At 33.9% G+C, this 17,725-nt stretch overlaps 1 protein-coding gene across 10 annotated transcripts in view; it reads right to left on the bottom strand.

The window, feature by feature from the left end:
- The window catches only part of LOC127877444 (cartilage matrix protein-like), an 82,078-nt gene that overhangs the window by 9,180 nt on the left and 55,173 nt on the right, over positions 1 to 17,725 (bottom strand). The window contains exon 1 of one of the 10 annotated variants that reach the window (XM_052423334.1): positions 17,486 to 17,705. The exons of 6 other annotated variants lie outside the window; for them this stretch is intronic. In XM_052423334.1, coding sequence (XP_052279294.1) covers positions 17,486 to 17,626 — 141 coding nt within the window. In that variant the 5' untranslated portion in view covers positions 17,627 to 17,705. Of the gene's footprint in view, positions 1 to 5,022; positions 5,246 to 6,860; positions 6,945 to 17,096; positions 17,195 to 17,485; positions 17,706 to 17,725 lie in introns of those variants that run through there. 3 more of the 10 variants (XM_052423336.1, XM_052423345.1, XM_052423343.1) reach the window with 3 other exon arrangements.

Genomic DNA, 17,725 nt, shown 5'->3' with positions numbered 1-17,725 from the left:
GTTTAGTGATTGACAATTTATATTATTTTTAAACTCTACTCTATGATCTATAGATTTGGATCGTACAAAGTAAATCTAACGCATTCTATCGGTTTTCTCCAACGGAAGTATTTGGATACTGAGGAACGTTATGCATTTTTTTTAACGGATCTCTAGACAATGAACCACCACAACAATGAATTTGAGGTGAATGGGACGCATTAACATTTTTATATATATGCGCTCATTTAGAATTTAAAAAGCCAAGTGAAAACGGGTATCCTAGTGATGACCTAATAAAGGACTCGAGACTCAGGATCAAGTCCATATTTTGCTCTTCTAAAATGAAGTCATAGCACAGGGGACACAACAAAACCTCATTGTGTAGGAATCACTTTACCGAAAGTTCAATAAGTCATTCTCCTTATCCAGCCGCCTTTCAACCAATCTGAAAATTTTGTTACTGATATAATTGATAGTAAGACCAATCGTCGGTGTCTGATGTTATGAACTGATGTTAGAAGTTAATTCGGCGTCATACAGAAAAGAAATTATTGAGTTACTTTTTCTAGAGAATTACAGTACACAATTGTTTCATATTTTTATGTTATACTAGTATATATAAATTAAATGGAATGCAAAGTATACACATTACGAAGGGAATTTTCATTTTTAAATTTAATGTAAAACTCTCAACATGGAGAGACATGTTAATTATTGTATTAAAAAGTATTAAGCAAAGTTACAGCTTGAACTATTATCTATGGGTATTTGGCTTTAAAATGTATTTGCTCATACAATTACAAAGGCGTGCATTTCTTCCATGGTGCATGTGTAACTTTTATAAAGAAAGAAAGCGTAGCAAATAAAGGGACCTTTTCACGTTTTAGTAAATTGACAACATAAAAAAACATTGTTTCAGATTCGCAAATTTTCGTTATAGTTATGATGTCCGAGAGAAAACAGTTATACTGAACATTTAACACGCTCTAAAATATCCATTATAGGTACGTTTTGACGATTAAAAAACATAAAAAGTATAAAGCGAAACGATGTAATAATTTGGAGACTTCTGATGTTGTCGTTATATTGTGACGCAATATGAGAATTGCTTATATAGAGTATAAAATACACCAGTCATTGTATGAGCTGGGATGGCCGAGTGGTATAAGTATTAGACTTTTATTCCAGGGGTCATTGGTTCGAGCCCAGTTGAGGGTTACTTTTTGTCTGTTTTTTTTTTTTTAATGAAGCTTTTTACATCTACTTTTTACAGTTATCAATGTAAAGCATTTACTGACAACTTAAATACATGCAAACATCTGTGAAAAGGTCCTTTTAAAATGTTAAATTGCGTAAGAATTACCTTATAGCAAGATAAAATCGTCGGTCCAATGGTTAAACTTTCGTTTAATAAACTTGATTTGGTTCAATAGCCCCGATAGTAATCAACAATTAATCGATTCCGTCTACCCATCCTGTTTTAGTTAAGTGTTTTCTAAAATAAACTATAAACCATAATATTCATATATCGTTATTTCTGCATTTTTACAGATAGGGCTTTTATTCCTATTTATAATGGTGTCGGATATAATGCGTTTTATTTTCAACAACAGTAAATAGAATATGCAGGTGCAGTTATTAACCGGCCTTATCTTCATATGGTATAAACATAGCATTTTTATAGTGCTCAAATCCTTGAATCGATCGCTTCATCTTTTAGGATAAGAAAACATTCAATAAAGTAATTATCTTGTAAACAGCATGCTGGGAAATTGTGTTTTTCAACAACAGCATGTATGGCAATCGGTTCGACGCATAATCCCAAGAAAATAGGTTTCTCATGAGAACCTAGGTTCTGAGAATGAGAACCTAGGTTCTCGCTTGAAGATTGCACATGGCTTCAAGAACCCAAGTTTTCAAATGAGAACCTAGGTTTTCATGAGAACCTAGGTTCTCACAATGAGAACCTAGGTTGTCATGAGAAAGCCTGGTTTCTTGGGATTTCATAAACCTAACTAGGTTCTAATGAGAAACCTAGTTGTTTGGGATTATGCGTCGAACCGCTTGCCATAATTTACCTCCAGTTGTCTCCCATTGCTTGGTACACGCTTGCGGCATATGTGTAAAATGATACGAAATAGGCGTGAAACCGTGAATGTTACTCCCCAAGAATGAAATTAGTAAAGTAATCGGTCGACATTGGTCTTATCACGTTAATAATAAAATAAACTGTTTATGAAATACACTTATAATTGTAAATATTATTTTGAGACTAGAAATTGAAACAAATTCAGATCAATCGTTACATAATACATTGTTACAGCATTAAATGAGTTTCAGATATTTAGTTCCCTTGTTCGGGCCTTAAACGTACCGTTTTCTATTTTAAATATGTCTGTGATATAGTAAGCAATCATTAGGGTATAAATAAAAGTTTTATCTCTATTGTTAATGTGTAATAATGTATTATTCAATCGTAAGATATCGGCAACATTGCAAGAAAAACTCATGCACTAAAGACTTTGCAAACATATTTCAATAACTTGAGATATCTGCAAAAATAAAGTTCTTAATGGCGTGTTTTCATTCTGTCCAGCCCGTGTGTAATCGTATGTAAACCCCATTGATCCTGCGCCCTGAATAATATGTGTCCCGTATTCCAAACGAGCAAGTTTACGCTCGTTCATTCTGAGAACCTAGGTTCTCATGAGAAACCTAGTTTCTTGGTATTATCAGCCGAACCGCTTGCCATAAGCATGCAGACGCTTTGAATGTGTGCGCTTTAAATCAGTTAAGCGTTTTTTTCGCAATGTCACACGCTGCAACTAATGACGAAGCATGCTGCAACTAATGACGAAGCATGCTGCAACTAATGACGAAGCATGCTGCAACTAATGACGAAGCATGTTGCATTCAATAGTTACTGCCCAGCAATCAACTCATTGTCATATTTGCAGTATATTTAAAATTATTTTAGTTTATGTTTGTTGGGCTAATAATTTGACGCGCTATCTAAGAATCTTAAATAGAAAGTATTCGACTCGAAAGGAGCACTTTTTTCCAGATGATAGGTAATCGAGCAAATATTAATTGCATCAGTATTATAAGTCAATCGATGAACATCAAGTAAGAGTCACTCGAATAAATCAGATGGCCATACATTTAAACATTACAATTATCAACTTTAAAGACCTTTTGTTTTGTTTAAAAAAAATCTTCCATGTCTTTTCCGTGATTTCCCATCACAAACTGCGTGTTTAATACATATTCAGTCAGACGAGATAGGACATACATAATTAGGAAGTATTACTATAGCTAGTAACTGTTTATTGATAGATCATAAGTCAGTATAATAAGAGATAAATACATGTACCAACTAGTGTTGTAAAACAAGAGTGTAACTAAATTAATGCCTTCAATTTCTTTAAACTCACGGTTTGATATATACGTGCTATAGTATATCGAAGATTTCGCGACGATGTTTGAGTATAACTTTTAAAATGGTCGATCTTTGCTTTTAATTTACATCTCATATTGATATTAATACTTATAAGTATTATACTCTATCTAGAAGCAACAAGGTTTCTTCGTAATTAAAAAAATATACATTTTCAGTGTACCATAGCATAATTAAAATGACCAGCGTTTTTTGAAAATTTGTCTTATGTCATATGCTTACAGCATAGCTTCAGCACTGAACAGGTTCTTCCCTGTCCGTTAACGAAAGACCAAAATACCTTGTGTGACTATAAAGCGGACAGAGTTGCTCCTGACAGACTGCGCGATTGCTACGCTTGGTGCAAATGACATAAGACCCATTTTTGCATAACGCTGGTCAAAGGTTTATTGTTCTGATGTATACAATGAGTTGCAAAATATTCAGTTCAGTATTAAGAGTAAATTAATATAATAATTAAGTATTTTAATGTTCAAGAAATGTCATTTAACCTTTTTAAACATTCTAAATAAAAGGAAGCAACCGTTCATTATTTTGTTGATTTGCGGGATTTTGGATTCGGCTAAAATAAACAATAAGGGCATAAGGACATTTTATAATGTCAGATTAAACAGATGTTCAAGTGTGTTTTTTTTTTCATATTACTTGATTTTGTTTCTTTATATGTTCTACAGTTATATATAATTAAACAAATTTCATTCCTTTAGTTTTCATTTGGGCTTTTCGCTGCTAGTTCGTTTCTTTCGCAATAGACGCTTATTTCATTTCAATATCTTATCACTACTTTCAACGTTACGGTTGTTCATTCCTCGATTTAAACGATCCCAGGAAATATGCCTTCAATCAAAACGAACTTATCTTTTAACAACTGTTCGAGCGGTCAGACGGTGATGTGAGAGTCAAGGTTAAGGTGGTAATTTTTTATACAAAAGTTAATACTTTATTATTATTCGTAACAAGTGCGGCTGTTTTTGAGAACTGTCAACATAAATTGAATATTTTACCGTAACTAAAGAAACGAAGCAATGAATAATGTGAAATGACGACCACGCATATATAACTATACTAACTTGCGGATACAAATTAATGCGCGAATTTGCAAAATGAATACAGGTTTTAAACTATTATGCCTTTATCGAAATATAATATAAAAAACAAAGCATTGTGTATAGATGTAATATTAAATACGCGGTTTGACAACGTAGTGCGCATGCTTAAGACAAAAAAAAAAAACTCCCTTTCGACAATATGGCATTTTACAAATACCCATACTTTAGTATAAAATACGCTAGCATAATGAAAAATTTGCTTTGTTTTGATTCTGTATTTTAAAGCCAAATAAAACGTTTGAGTAGTGTAAATATACAGTTTTGTGTATGTAAAGCAAAATGCCATATTAAAAATGTATTTTACAGGAAAGACAAAAAATACCTTGAATGAAATTTATATGTACACAGCCTCAAACAAACAATACATTCATAAACAGCATTTATCCAACCGTGCGTGGCTTTCCATTAAATCGAATGGTTTTCATGTATAATAATCCACTAGCTTGCAAGGTTGTTATTAAAATATACACTTACATTGAAGCGAATTCCCCGAATCATACTTGATGAAACCATGTTGATCGATGTTCCAGACGTAAGATGCAACCAAGGAGTAAACAAAGAATATATTGATTGGTGTCGAATCAATTGCTTTAGGATAACTAAATACGTGTTTAAGTGTGCACTAAATAAAAGATATAAATCCCAAACATAAAACGTAATAATATTTACAAGGCCTCCGATAAATAAGATACTTTATAAATCAAATAAAAGGTAGAACAGTCAGGCACGTTCTATCAATCCGAACGTTAACCGTCTATTTATATCCATAGGTGTGAACATTATTCAATAAAATGCTGTCCGTATAAAAAGCTGCATGCACTCCTGTTCGAAACAACGTAAGGAAATGGAATTTACTAAGCCAATGGCAATTAGAACCAGTATGTCTCAATGCGACGCAAAAATGTTTCTAAAGGTATGTGTGCATCATTTTTTTATCTGATGCCCGTGATAACAGTTGTGCGAAGTCCGAAACAAAACATAGAACAAATATTTAATGAAAACGCAATTTAACACAACCTGGCATACATGAACTGCGAACACAATTAATAAAGCTAAACCAACCCCGTTATCGAAAGTCTCGAATGTATTTGCATTAAGCTCTTTGAGTGAAATAAGTAAAACGACAAAAAGAACGCGCCCCAAAACTCGGGAAGATATTAAAAAATAAATACATACATGTCTTAAAATCTTCATGGTTAGGCCGCCTGGAATTGACACCTATTTTTATAACAGAACGTCCAAATTCAAGAAATAACCAATAACAAAAAGCATCCTTCTGCTAACTAATGTAGCTGAATTAAAAAAACAACACATCATTAAAATAAAGAGCTTATTCATGAGCATGTTCGTTTCTCACAAGATTATTTAAGGATTTTTAATAATCGCTTTTTAATTATATAATATTAGAAAAACAATCGAAAAAGTAAATGATATATAGTCGACTGGTGGTTTGAGACCAACCTTTCGTTTGAACGCCCGCCAAGAAGCAAGAGTGTTACATAATTACCGCGTCACAGTTGAAAGGCATTGTTTTCGTGCCCTTAATGCAAAAAACTGGCAGCAATAAACCCATCATTAACCCTATAGGTGCAAACATATCGTTGTTCCAGGTGGCATTAACACAACAGTAACAGTTGGTGAGTAGATCTATAAGAATTTATTTACTTTGTATTAAGGAATGGTAAACAGAAAGATTCGTTGATAATATAAGAAAACACATGGCAATATGCTTTAAAAAGTATTTGGAGCGAATGCCAAGGATTTTTGCAATGAAAATTATATTAATTACATTTAACTATTTTAAAAAAGCGAAACAAAAGCGAATTCAATCTTTAAAACAATGTATATGTTTCATGCAGTTTTGGGAACCCTAGATAAACTCTTTTTGTACGCCTATGTATAAATAAAGACGATGATTTATAATAAATCTTAAAAAATGGACACTAACGTAAACGGCTACTGTAAGAAAGATATATCTTAAATGAATTAGGAAAAGTAAGTGCTTTAAGATCAAATCAATTATGTGCTAACAAGATCGTTTATTAGATACTCGCGTCTACAGGTTTACGTTTTTGTCAAGTGTTCATCAGAGGAAAACATAATACTTCGTTTGTGTTGCAGTAACACAAGAAAAAGAAAGTCGACTTCCGTTTTTATTTAAACAACGAAGAATGCAAATTGTCTTTAAAGTTTTACTTTTTTACATTTTTCATGAACATATGCTTTTTTGTTTAAAGATTTTGGCTAAATTCTTCAATTTTACTACAGAAAAGAGCAACATGTTAAGCAGTTAAAAGGTATATCATACATACTTCTTAATAGAATGTCCATAGGGCCATTTCGCAATATCCGTATAATATATGTAAGTTTCTATTAATCTTAATTATTAAATAACAAAATATCAATGTATGATATTAAATAAGTTAATGTTTATATACGCATTTTCTTAAATTGCATGTCACACGAAAGTGAAATACTTAAATGTCATCTGTGTGAGCAACAAATAGCATTCGAATGTGTATTGTTCAACTGAAAACAGTAAGTGGTAAGTGATCTTATAGCAAAGGTCAGGATGTAAAATAATTAATAAATTTGTATAACATGAAAACTGATTGCTTCCCGAAGTCCATGAACGTACTGCCACCAACATCTGTCGATGCAATTTAATGGTATGGACTCTTACGTTACGTATGTTTATGTTTACTTATGCGCATAATTATTTGCTAACAGTTTTTTTATTTGTTTCTCCTCTGTGCGTGGCTTTTGAACCATATATGTTTAGTAAAAGGAACTAATTGCACACTATGGAATATGACCATGGAAATATGAAATGGTAATAGTCGCTTGTGAGAGTATAGTCTTATACGCCAACATCTTACTATGTTGAGCCTATAATTGCCAACTAGCTGCAGTTTTAGTAGTTCTACGATCTACCAGCGATCCACTGTATTATTTTTGTAAAGTTACGTCGACATAGCGTATTGCATAGTATACAATATGGTATATACTGTAAATATATCATACTTAAATACATATCATATACATGTATTTAACGACGCATCCCATTATATTTTCTCGCGACTTAAACACATAGGCACAATTAGCTTTGTAAGTAAGTCGACATATTGATTCCGCTAGAATTATTACTATTACCTGTAAAAGTATGTTTTATGAACATTTGACTCGCGTCATAAGAAAATAGATACCGGTATTATGACATAGTTTGCCAGCATAGCTGCAGACCTGTCTGCGCAGTTTGGTTAGGACCTGCTCCGTCTCCTATAAATTAATCCAAGACTTTGTGGCCTCATTAGCAGACTGCGCGGATGCGCAGGTCGGTCTGGAGCTACCCTGGCTGCATAATGCATAAGGCCCATTCTCGCATGACGACGCTCATTCTCGCATCAAGCGGCTCATTTGTAATACGTAGTGAGATTTCCATAAGCCATTCATACATTATACGGAAACGCGATCATGTTTGCAAATACCTTTTGTGATGACATATGAAACACGTATTTGTACGTTTAACATTTAAATAAATGACAAATTATAAATATTCATCACATTCGCGATATTTAGGGATGCAGTTTAGATACCTATTACAGTGCATGTTGGTGTACACAATTTATTACTTGCAAAGCATTTTATAATTCATGCATGTAAAATAAAATAAAAACAAAAAAGAAACTCACATTCCAATGGAATCGATTATTAATTTTTAAAAAGTATACACTTACGCTTAAGCCGATTGCCAGCATTGTATTTCGATGACCCATGTTGAGCAATAGTCCAGATACTAATTAATAAACATGTTATCCGCATCTAGTACAAATATAGCGTTTAAGGAAAAACCACACACGCACAAACTTAAATTACATAGCACTAACAATATCATGAATGTTACACATAATAAGGCTTGTACAAACGCTCCAATTTGTGATGTAAACGACAAGCGATAATCTACGGGTAAAAAATACACCCTGTTATTTTAATTTAAAAAACAACAACAAGATCGACTATTAGTAACGTTTTACCCAAACGTACAGGTGGCTTATAATAGGATATGCATAAGCCTACAAAGGTTTTATTTATCCGGATGTTGACAAATTTGTTCATAAACGTTTGTGAATTATTCAATGAATAGTTCGAAACGAAATATAGACAGCAAATTTATACCGGTGAAATTAAGCGCACTTTTATATTACAAACGACTCACAATATAAACGATTATTAATGACATCAGCAATACGTATAATTTAGATTTGTGTTTGATGCATTAAAACATAGACTTGGTATGCAATCATATTGAACATGTTGTGCGTTAATGATCCTGAACCGATATTATCAAAAACACGAATATCTAATGGAAATTTTTTCGTAAGTGAAACAACTATAACCTCGGTATTTTAAACGTTTATAAGCAAATAGGACATGAAAGCTACACCAGGAAAGCTGATCTATTTCACTCAAATTCAAATGCTCAGTTAACGATATTGTGGGAGATATCAAATAGTCGTAAGTTTGGTAATTACTGTATAAAGAACAACCAAATCGCAAATGATGACTTTGTGAAGTGAGGGCATCATTGACGAACACATTGTTATGCACTGAATTATTTAGTTGGGTTTGCAATTCACATATGACAAATTAGATACAGTGCTATATTAACATTCATGTACAAATTATATAACGAATTTAAGTACTTGTGATTTACACTTGACTTAATGAAGTTTTACGCTGTTCAACCAACCCTATCTCACACGCCCGCTCGAGTTATTGACATATACGACTCCCTCAAACCGAAAGCGAAAGAAATAGTTTAAGTGAAAGATTTTCGTGTGTATGCTCTCTCGACCATGTAGGAAGTAATCAAACGTATACGTTTCTAAACAGAAAATATCATTATGCCAACTTACACAATTTGAAATTTACCTTACTATTCACAATTTGAAATAAACCTTACTATGCATGGGTAAAACTGTTTGACGTTAATGCACTGAAACGCAAAAAGTTGCAGTAAATTGTTGTCTTTTTCGATTCTGTTTTTTTTTTCGTTGGAATTTCGCTGCCACGGAATATTTCGGATAGCATCGGTCTTATCATTGTTTTCGTCTGCTACTCATTCAAGGATAATAATGAAATGAAAACACATTCCTAATTGACAAGCATACAATTGTAAATAGCTTGAGAGGTATGAACAGTTAGTAAAAGGTATTCTTTCTGCAAGCAAAGCAGAACTCGAAATGTGTCCACAAATCAAAATAAAGACTGGATCGCGTTTTATTTTGTTCATAAATCATTTTCTATAGATAATGAAGCAAATACCATTTCCAAGACATGAATGCAAACGATCCGTAAGAAATGATAGAATAATGTGCATGACATTTTTAAGAATGTTAGGAAATAATGAACTTAATAAATTTGAAGACCATGATTGGATGACGGGCGCAACCTTTGTAAGGAAGGAATCATTAGAAACTAAGAATTTTCGAAGAAGGAATCTTGGCGGACATCAAACTTAATTTTAGTATAAATAAAAAAATAATTGTACTTCCAAACTACGAATTTAGCATACAATGCTACCTTAAAGCAAGAATTCAACTTTCCGTGTGTTGTTTTAAAATCGCCATAACATTAAACTGAACAGACTTAATATACTAGTAATGTAATTATATGCCTCGTTGTTTTAGATGTGTAACTCATCGTTTACTTTATCACATTGTATTAATTTGACCAAGAGATAACGCCAAAACGTCGTATAATCGTCAACCCTCGCGATTTAGGTGCAATGCAACCAGTATTGATGTATTTGATACTTTAACTGATGAGTCATATCCTTTAAATGAAATGTAATGCAAAAGGGGACGCGGTATAATTTTTTAAATGCTGCTTGATAGGCAACAACTGGTATCTGTAAATAAGTCCCTTGAACGCACGCCAAGACACGCGCGTTACATATTTATTAGCAACTGTTTTGCGTACTCTAAATGCGAGAAATTAGCCGTAAGGAATTGATCATTAATCTTTCGACGAATGAAATATGTGAATACGTTACAAATCCAGGCGAAGGCGCCATATACGAACGGAATAATTCGCCGAAAGATACCGGTAGGTGTGTTGAACATGTCCATGCAACCAATATTACAGCGCATTAAGTCGCCTTAAGACATCTTGTATATGTCCAACAAATGATGTGACATTGCGGAACGTTACAGCGTTATTTTAAGATGAAGTAAATTACCGGTACTCGCTTACGAGGTCAACAATTATATTCTTGAATGTATGTGTTTACATTGTTAATGAAATAAAACATACACTATTACAAAAATGACATATCTTAACATGTTCATACGTATTGGATTACAAAAAAGAAAGATAATGGCTTGACATGAACTTCATTTTGCTTATATGTATCATACATATTGTATGGACTTTGTATTCGTTTGCTGTTTAAAGCACGTTAAGCCGTTATCGCCCAGTCAAAATCTGCCTTTAAGATACTTGTCATCGGAGTATGCAGACATACTCTTTGGGGCGTTTTGCTGAAATGCAGGGGATGGGGCGTTTCGCTCAACAGCTCAACAGCAAGGAGGTCATTATGCTCAACTGCAGGAAGTGGGCGTTTGCTCAACTGCAGGGGAGGGGGGGGGGGCGTGTTGCTCAACTGCATGAGGGTGGGTTGTTGTTCATCAGAAGTCGGGGGTCGCCTTGCTCAGCTGCAGGGGGGGGGGGGCGTTTTGCTCCATTGCAGGGGGGGCGTTTTGCTCAACTGCAGTTGGTGGGTGTTTTGCTCAACTGCCGGGGGAGGCGCGTTTTTCTGCATGGGGGGTGTCTTTTTCTCAATTGCATGGGGCGTGTTGCTAAACTACAGGAAGGGGGCGTTTTGCTTAACTTCACGAGGGGTATTTTGCTAAACTAATTGCGGTGGATGTGTTTTCTTAACTGAAGCGGCGGCTGGTTGCTAAACTGCAGGCGGGGCGGGGGGGGGGGGGCGTTCTTCTAAAGTGCATGGGGGCGTGATGCTAAACCGCAGGAATGGGGGCGTTTTTGTCAACTACCGTTTTGGGACGTTTTGCTCAACTGCAGGTAGGGGGTGGGCGTGTGACTCAACTGCAGGAGGAAGAGCTTTGCTCAATTGCATGGAGGGGGGGGGGCGGGAGCTTATTGTGCAACAACAGGGAGGGGGCATATTGCTCTACTGCAAGAGAGGGCGTGTTGCTTAACTGCAGGGGGACGTTTTGGACACCTGCAAAATCATTAGTTTGATTTTACGTCATAGTTGTATTAAATTTGTAGAAATAACTTTCTATTTCCCGAATTACATTAAAGATAAATTCACCAAGCATTATTTGACCTTTAACTTTCATGTGTTTTATGTTAAGACTTAAAAGACTTTGTAATCAGAATATGCTCGCAAGGTTATTATATAATTAATATATACCATAACAAATTACAATACCAAATGCGTGTATTCCTACAATAAAGCATCTATAATTCTTATAAATGAAGAAAATCTCACAATCTAAATTTAGTGCTTTGTATCGCTTTAAGAACTAACGTATTGCATACTAACATATTTGGCAAACTTTCTTAAAAATCACAATTTAGTTATATAGCCCCCAAAGACATAACAATAAATCTTTTCCCTGTATCAATCCTCAAGATTTATTTAAGTGTTTTCTAAAAACACATAACACAAAGTATTTTATTCTCGCATTTGATGCATCACATGTGGACTTTTTCTTCATTTTATAATGTGTTTTCTTTGCATCAACAGTGTATATAAATAGAATATGCAAGTGCAATAATTAACCGGCCTTATCTCAAACTTATGTTCATATGACACAAACGCAGCATCTTTATGATGTTCAAAATCGTTGAATCAATCCCTATATCTTTCAAGATAAGAACACATTCAATAAAACTGACGATTTGTAACAACCATGCTGGGAAATTGTTATTTGCACAACGCCATGGACGCGCATTGCATGTATGCACTGATAAATCAGTTAAAGTGTTCTCGCTTCGCAAATTGCAACTAAGTACGAAGCATGTTGAATTCAAATACACGTACTAACTACGCAGCAACAAACTCAATGTAACAATTTCAGTTCATCTAAAATGATTGTAAATCATGTTTGTTGAGCTAAATTTGTTACACTTTCTTAGGGTCTACAAAGGAAACTTTGAGCTACTAATGGGCTCTTCATTGTAATAAAATTTATAATAGAGAAAAATGTTCATCGTATTATTATCTTGAGTCAAGCAATTATCATCAAGTTAGAGTCGCCCCGCTAAATCAAATGACCACAAATTAAAACATTTTTTTATACACCTTTGAAATTGTATTGAAAAATAGTCTAATGTCGTATGCGGAAAGCGTAGCTTTGGCCCTTCATTCGCGTCCGCGCAGTATGGTCAGGAACTACCCTGTTCGCTTATGAGACCACAAAACCATGCGTGAATATAGAGAAGACCGCGCAGCTCCTGACCAGACAGCGCGCTTGCGCAAGCTGGTCTGGTGTTACGCTGACCGTAAATGACATAAGACCCATTCTGCATGGCGCTGGTCAAATTTTATTTGTTATGTGGTTTTATCTGATTATTAAATTATTCACCGCAGTACTTGGAGTAAATTAACACGTTTCTTTTAATATTACAAAAATGTATTGAAACACTCTTACTTATTTTAAGCTAAAAAGTACAAGAAGTAACCGTCTATTTGTTTTTTTTTCCATGACCTTGGGTGCGGAAATAATAAAGTAGAATGGTATGCAGACATTTATAAATATTATATACAAATATATTCTGTTTTTTTTATATCTAACTTAGTTTTTTTATACGGTTATATACACCTTTCAGTTCATTATGTTCCACTCGGTATTCTGGTACCATTTCGTTTCCCTAGAATAGACGAATACTTCACATAAAAATCTTTTAATGAATGTTTGACTGGTAAGAAGGCGATGCGGAAGTCAAGGTTTAGTTCAAAGGTTGTGATTGTTAAACCATAGTTAATACATATTTATAATTTGTACCGAGTGAGCTCACACTTCATTTGAGAAGCGTCAAAAATTAATGACATATTTAAACGTCACTTACTTATATAAAGATGAAAGGATGAACACGCATATATTATTGGGACAAGGCGATTTGCAGAAATTATTTTTAATGCGACTATATTTTAAAAGAGAATGTCTGTCGAAATAGGAAAAAATAGTATTTTGTAAATATGCAATATATGATTAGATTTTGACAACGTAGTACGAATGCCTGTGAATATGACACTAAATGGCTTTCTTACGACATTATGGCATGTTACACATATGCGTACTGAATTATAAAATGCGCTTGTATAATGTGATATTTGCTTTGTTTAAAGTATTTAGTTTAAATTCAAATAAAACGCGTGAATGGTATAAATATACATATTTATCTTTGTATATAACAACGCCATATTAAAACGTATTTTTCAGGAAATACAAAAAATTTCTTTCAATATTTTTTTTATTTAAAAAGACTCACACAAACAATATATTCATAAACACCACAGTCAAATCTTACTTTTCCAATTTCATGGAATTGTATAAATCCACACGCTTACAATATTTTAATCAAAATATAAACTTACATGAAAGCCAATCCCTCGTTATCCTAGTTAATGGACCCATGTTGATTGACGTTCAAAACAATAGTTGCAACGACTTAGTTATCAACTAAAGAATATGTTGAGCCGAGTCAAATCGATTGCTTAAGGATACGTAACTTTGTTTTTAATTGTCCACTTAACACGAAGTATAAATATCACAGATAAAACGTAAGTATTTTAACAAGGTCTCCGACAATTCGTTACTTTAAATATCAAATAAAAGATATTACAGTCACTCCCACGGCTTTATCAATCCGAATGTTAACCGTTTATTAATATATATAGGTAGGTGTGTGCATTTTCTATGAAATGCTGTCTGTATTTAAGGTGGGTTCCCACTGCCGATCCGATCAACTCGATCATCCCGATCACCAAAATTTCCCAAAATTGAAACACGTATGCATTAAAATAATAAACTACAAATAGTGTGTTCGTTGTTCAGGAATGTCCGTACATTAAACTTAAGTCTCAAACTCTGCTATTGTCTCAAAACAGCCCCAAAATATCACAAAGAAAAAGTTCATACGAAATTTATATGAATATATTGGATACAAATATAGTTTTGTTGTATTCTTAAGAATGACATTAACTCTACAGATGTTGAAAATACTGTATTGAAGCGAAAGTTTTAGCGTCCTAGCCGTTATACTTTTCGAGTTTCGCGGGATACATGTTTTAACTGTCTTTTTTCAAAGTAAAAGGAGCAGTAACTCCTCTCAAGATGAAGTGAACAACCAATAACCCAGGTGAGCGATTTCATATGTTTTCTTTTTTTCCAAAAGGAAATACATTCCTCATATGCATGCAAACGCACTAAACCCAGATACCGGGGTGCATGCGTTCACATGCCTATGTATTTATGAAAAATGTTAAATCACTCATGCGATTATACTTGTGTACTTAAGCACGTCACACAATCCGACAGACATACATTGGAAAATATTCATGCACTCCCTCTGTAGTCGGGGCATTACAATCAAATATAACTCATATGTATCACATTGATCAAATAAATACTGTATTAGCAATTAAAGTAGCTACACATTTAATTGAGGGCGTTTCTAATGACGCATTAAAAGAATAAAAAAAACACTCTTCAACCAATATCGTGGGAGGTACTGTATCTTTCTCTATTTAATCGATGTTTGAGTGGTCTCTTTCCGGCAAGGCACAAGTATGGCTACTGTTTATTAATTATATAGGCGATCATGTAAATAATGGTCTGTGAAAATCGGGTTTAATGCATGTGCGTAAAGTGTCGTTCCTGATTAGCTTGTGCAGTTAGCACAGGCTAATCAAGGAAGACACTTTCCGCTTTTATTGTAGTTTTCATTCAAAGAGATACTCTTCTTGGCGAAAATTCAGTTAAAGCGGAAAGTGTTGTCCCTGATTAGCCTGTGCGGACTTCACAGGCTAATCTGGGACTAAACTTTACGAACATTTATACAAAAAACTTTTCATTGAGCACGGCTCATATGCATTTCCTGTAATGTCATGTTTGGCATAATCAGTGCAGGTGATCATTTCCTGTAATGTCATGTTTGGCATAATCAGTGCAGGTGATCCTGTAATGTCATGTTTAACATAATCAGTGCAGGTGATCCTGTAATGTCATGTTTGGCATAATCAGTGCAGGTGATCCTGTAATGTCATGTTTGGCATAATCAGTGCAGGTGATCCTGTAATGTCATGTTTGGCATAATCAGTGCAGGTGATCCTGCAATGTCATGTTTGGCATAATCAGTGCAAGTGATCACTCTTACATCAAACAGCTATTCATCCCTGTTTATTGAAAATATTAAACAATCATGCAAGTCTTGTTTGATTTTGGAAACAATAAAGGATTTATCTTTGATTAAAATATCAACGACGGAAGGTTTGGATCGAATACTAACACGTTCCAACCGACGGTGTAACAGTTGAAATGTAAACCATGTTACAGTTGATACAACAACACAAAATCGTTCATTTCGAATGCAGAGATTACATATTAGAAGGGAATAAGCCTAACTCCAAGAAGACAGACATGTGCTGAGGGTGATACAAATCAAGCATTTTTAGTTGTATAATATGATTGTATTTTATTTCAGTTACATAAAACACACTTATCGAACTGTTCAAAATAAAGAAATGGGTTTTCTGGATGTGTTTATTTTAGTGACTCGATGCATTGCATACGTATGAAGTATGGTATAACTTTCCTAGGCTTGAATATCACTCGATTTCTGAGATTGAATGAATATTTTGTTTATATGTTTTTGTTGATGACATATCATATGAGCATGGCTAAGTATGATGGCCGATAAACAAGTTTACTTACAGTAAAACTCGTTATTTAGTCAACGCTGTCGATTGTTTTTGTATGAAGGTTTAAGTGTAAGAAAAAAAATAACGCGCACATATACTTAGAAAGATAAAGTCTTAAAAACTCAATAAATTGTATATTTAAGAAGCAATTTTGTACGGTTGGTCAAGATATGTGTAGCCTTAATAAACATTATGATGATAATTGAGGATAACAAGTTTGACCTAACTGTGCAACAAATGGCATTACATTTTGGAACGTTACTTGCTTTAAGGTAAAATTAATAACTCGCTAACAAGGTCTTTGATTAGATGCTTTAGGTTATATGTCTATGTTTAAGCAAAGTGTTTTAATTGTAATAATTCGTTTCTGTTGCAGCAACAACATATATAAAACGTCGCCTTTCATGATTTATAGACACGAATATGGGTAGATCGGGTCTTTATAATTTTACTGTTATACTTTTATCATAAAACATGTGCTTCTTTTTTTTCCAAGACTGCGGCTATATTTTTCAAATTTACCACACGAAAGAGGACCATGTCTAGAATGTCCAAAATGAAAATAAAATGTTAAAAGTTACATAACACATACCTCTAAACAGAAGTCTGTTGGGCCATCTGACAATACCAGTGTCATATTTGTAAGTATTTATTTATAACGAAATAACGAAATATCAATTCACGGTGTTGAATACGTTAATGCTTATATACTGGTTTTTAAATGGCATGTGTCACAAAAGTGGATGAAAGTGGAATACTTGAATGTCATATCCGTGACCAACAAACAACTTTCGAATGTGTAATTTTAAAATGCAACAACAAAGTAAGCGGTAAGTGATCTCATCGCTTAAGTCTGCATTCACATTGTGAATAAATGTTATAACGTGACTTCTGAATGATTTCCGTATTTCATTTATTCACTACCACCAACATCCGTCCATGCACTTTTATGGTATGTTTTTTTTCTCATGCGTCACTTACTTGTATGCTTAGATAAATATTCCGTTGATAAGTGTTTTTATTTTGGATATATAATAGGTAACCACACAATGTTGAGTAAGGCCATTTAAATTTTAACATGACATCAGTCACCTTTAAGAGTATAGTCCAGTAGGCAAACATATTATTTTGTCTGATCACGGATACCACGAAGTCAAACAAAGTACACTGGCATTAGAAAATCTGATTGGGTGGGTATCACGTTGGTTTCAGGTCAATCTG

This window comes from Dreissena polymorpha, chromosome 4, assembly GCF_020536995.1.
Source record: "Dreissena polymorpha isolate Duluth1 chromosome 4, UMN_Dpol_1.0, whole genome shotgun sequence".
NCBI lineage: Eukaryota > Metazoa > Mollusca > Bivalvia > Myida > Dreissenidae > Dreissena > Dreissena polymorpha.
This window is presented reverse-complemented; position numbering and strand designations above follow the sequence as displayed.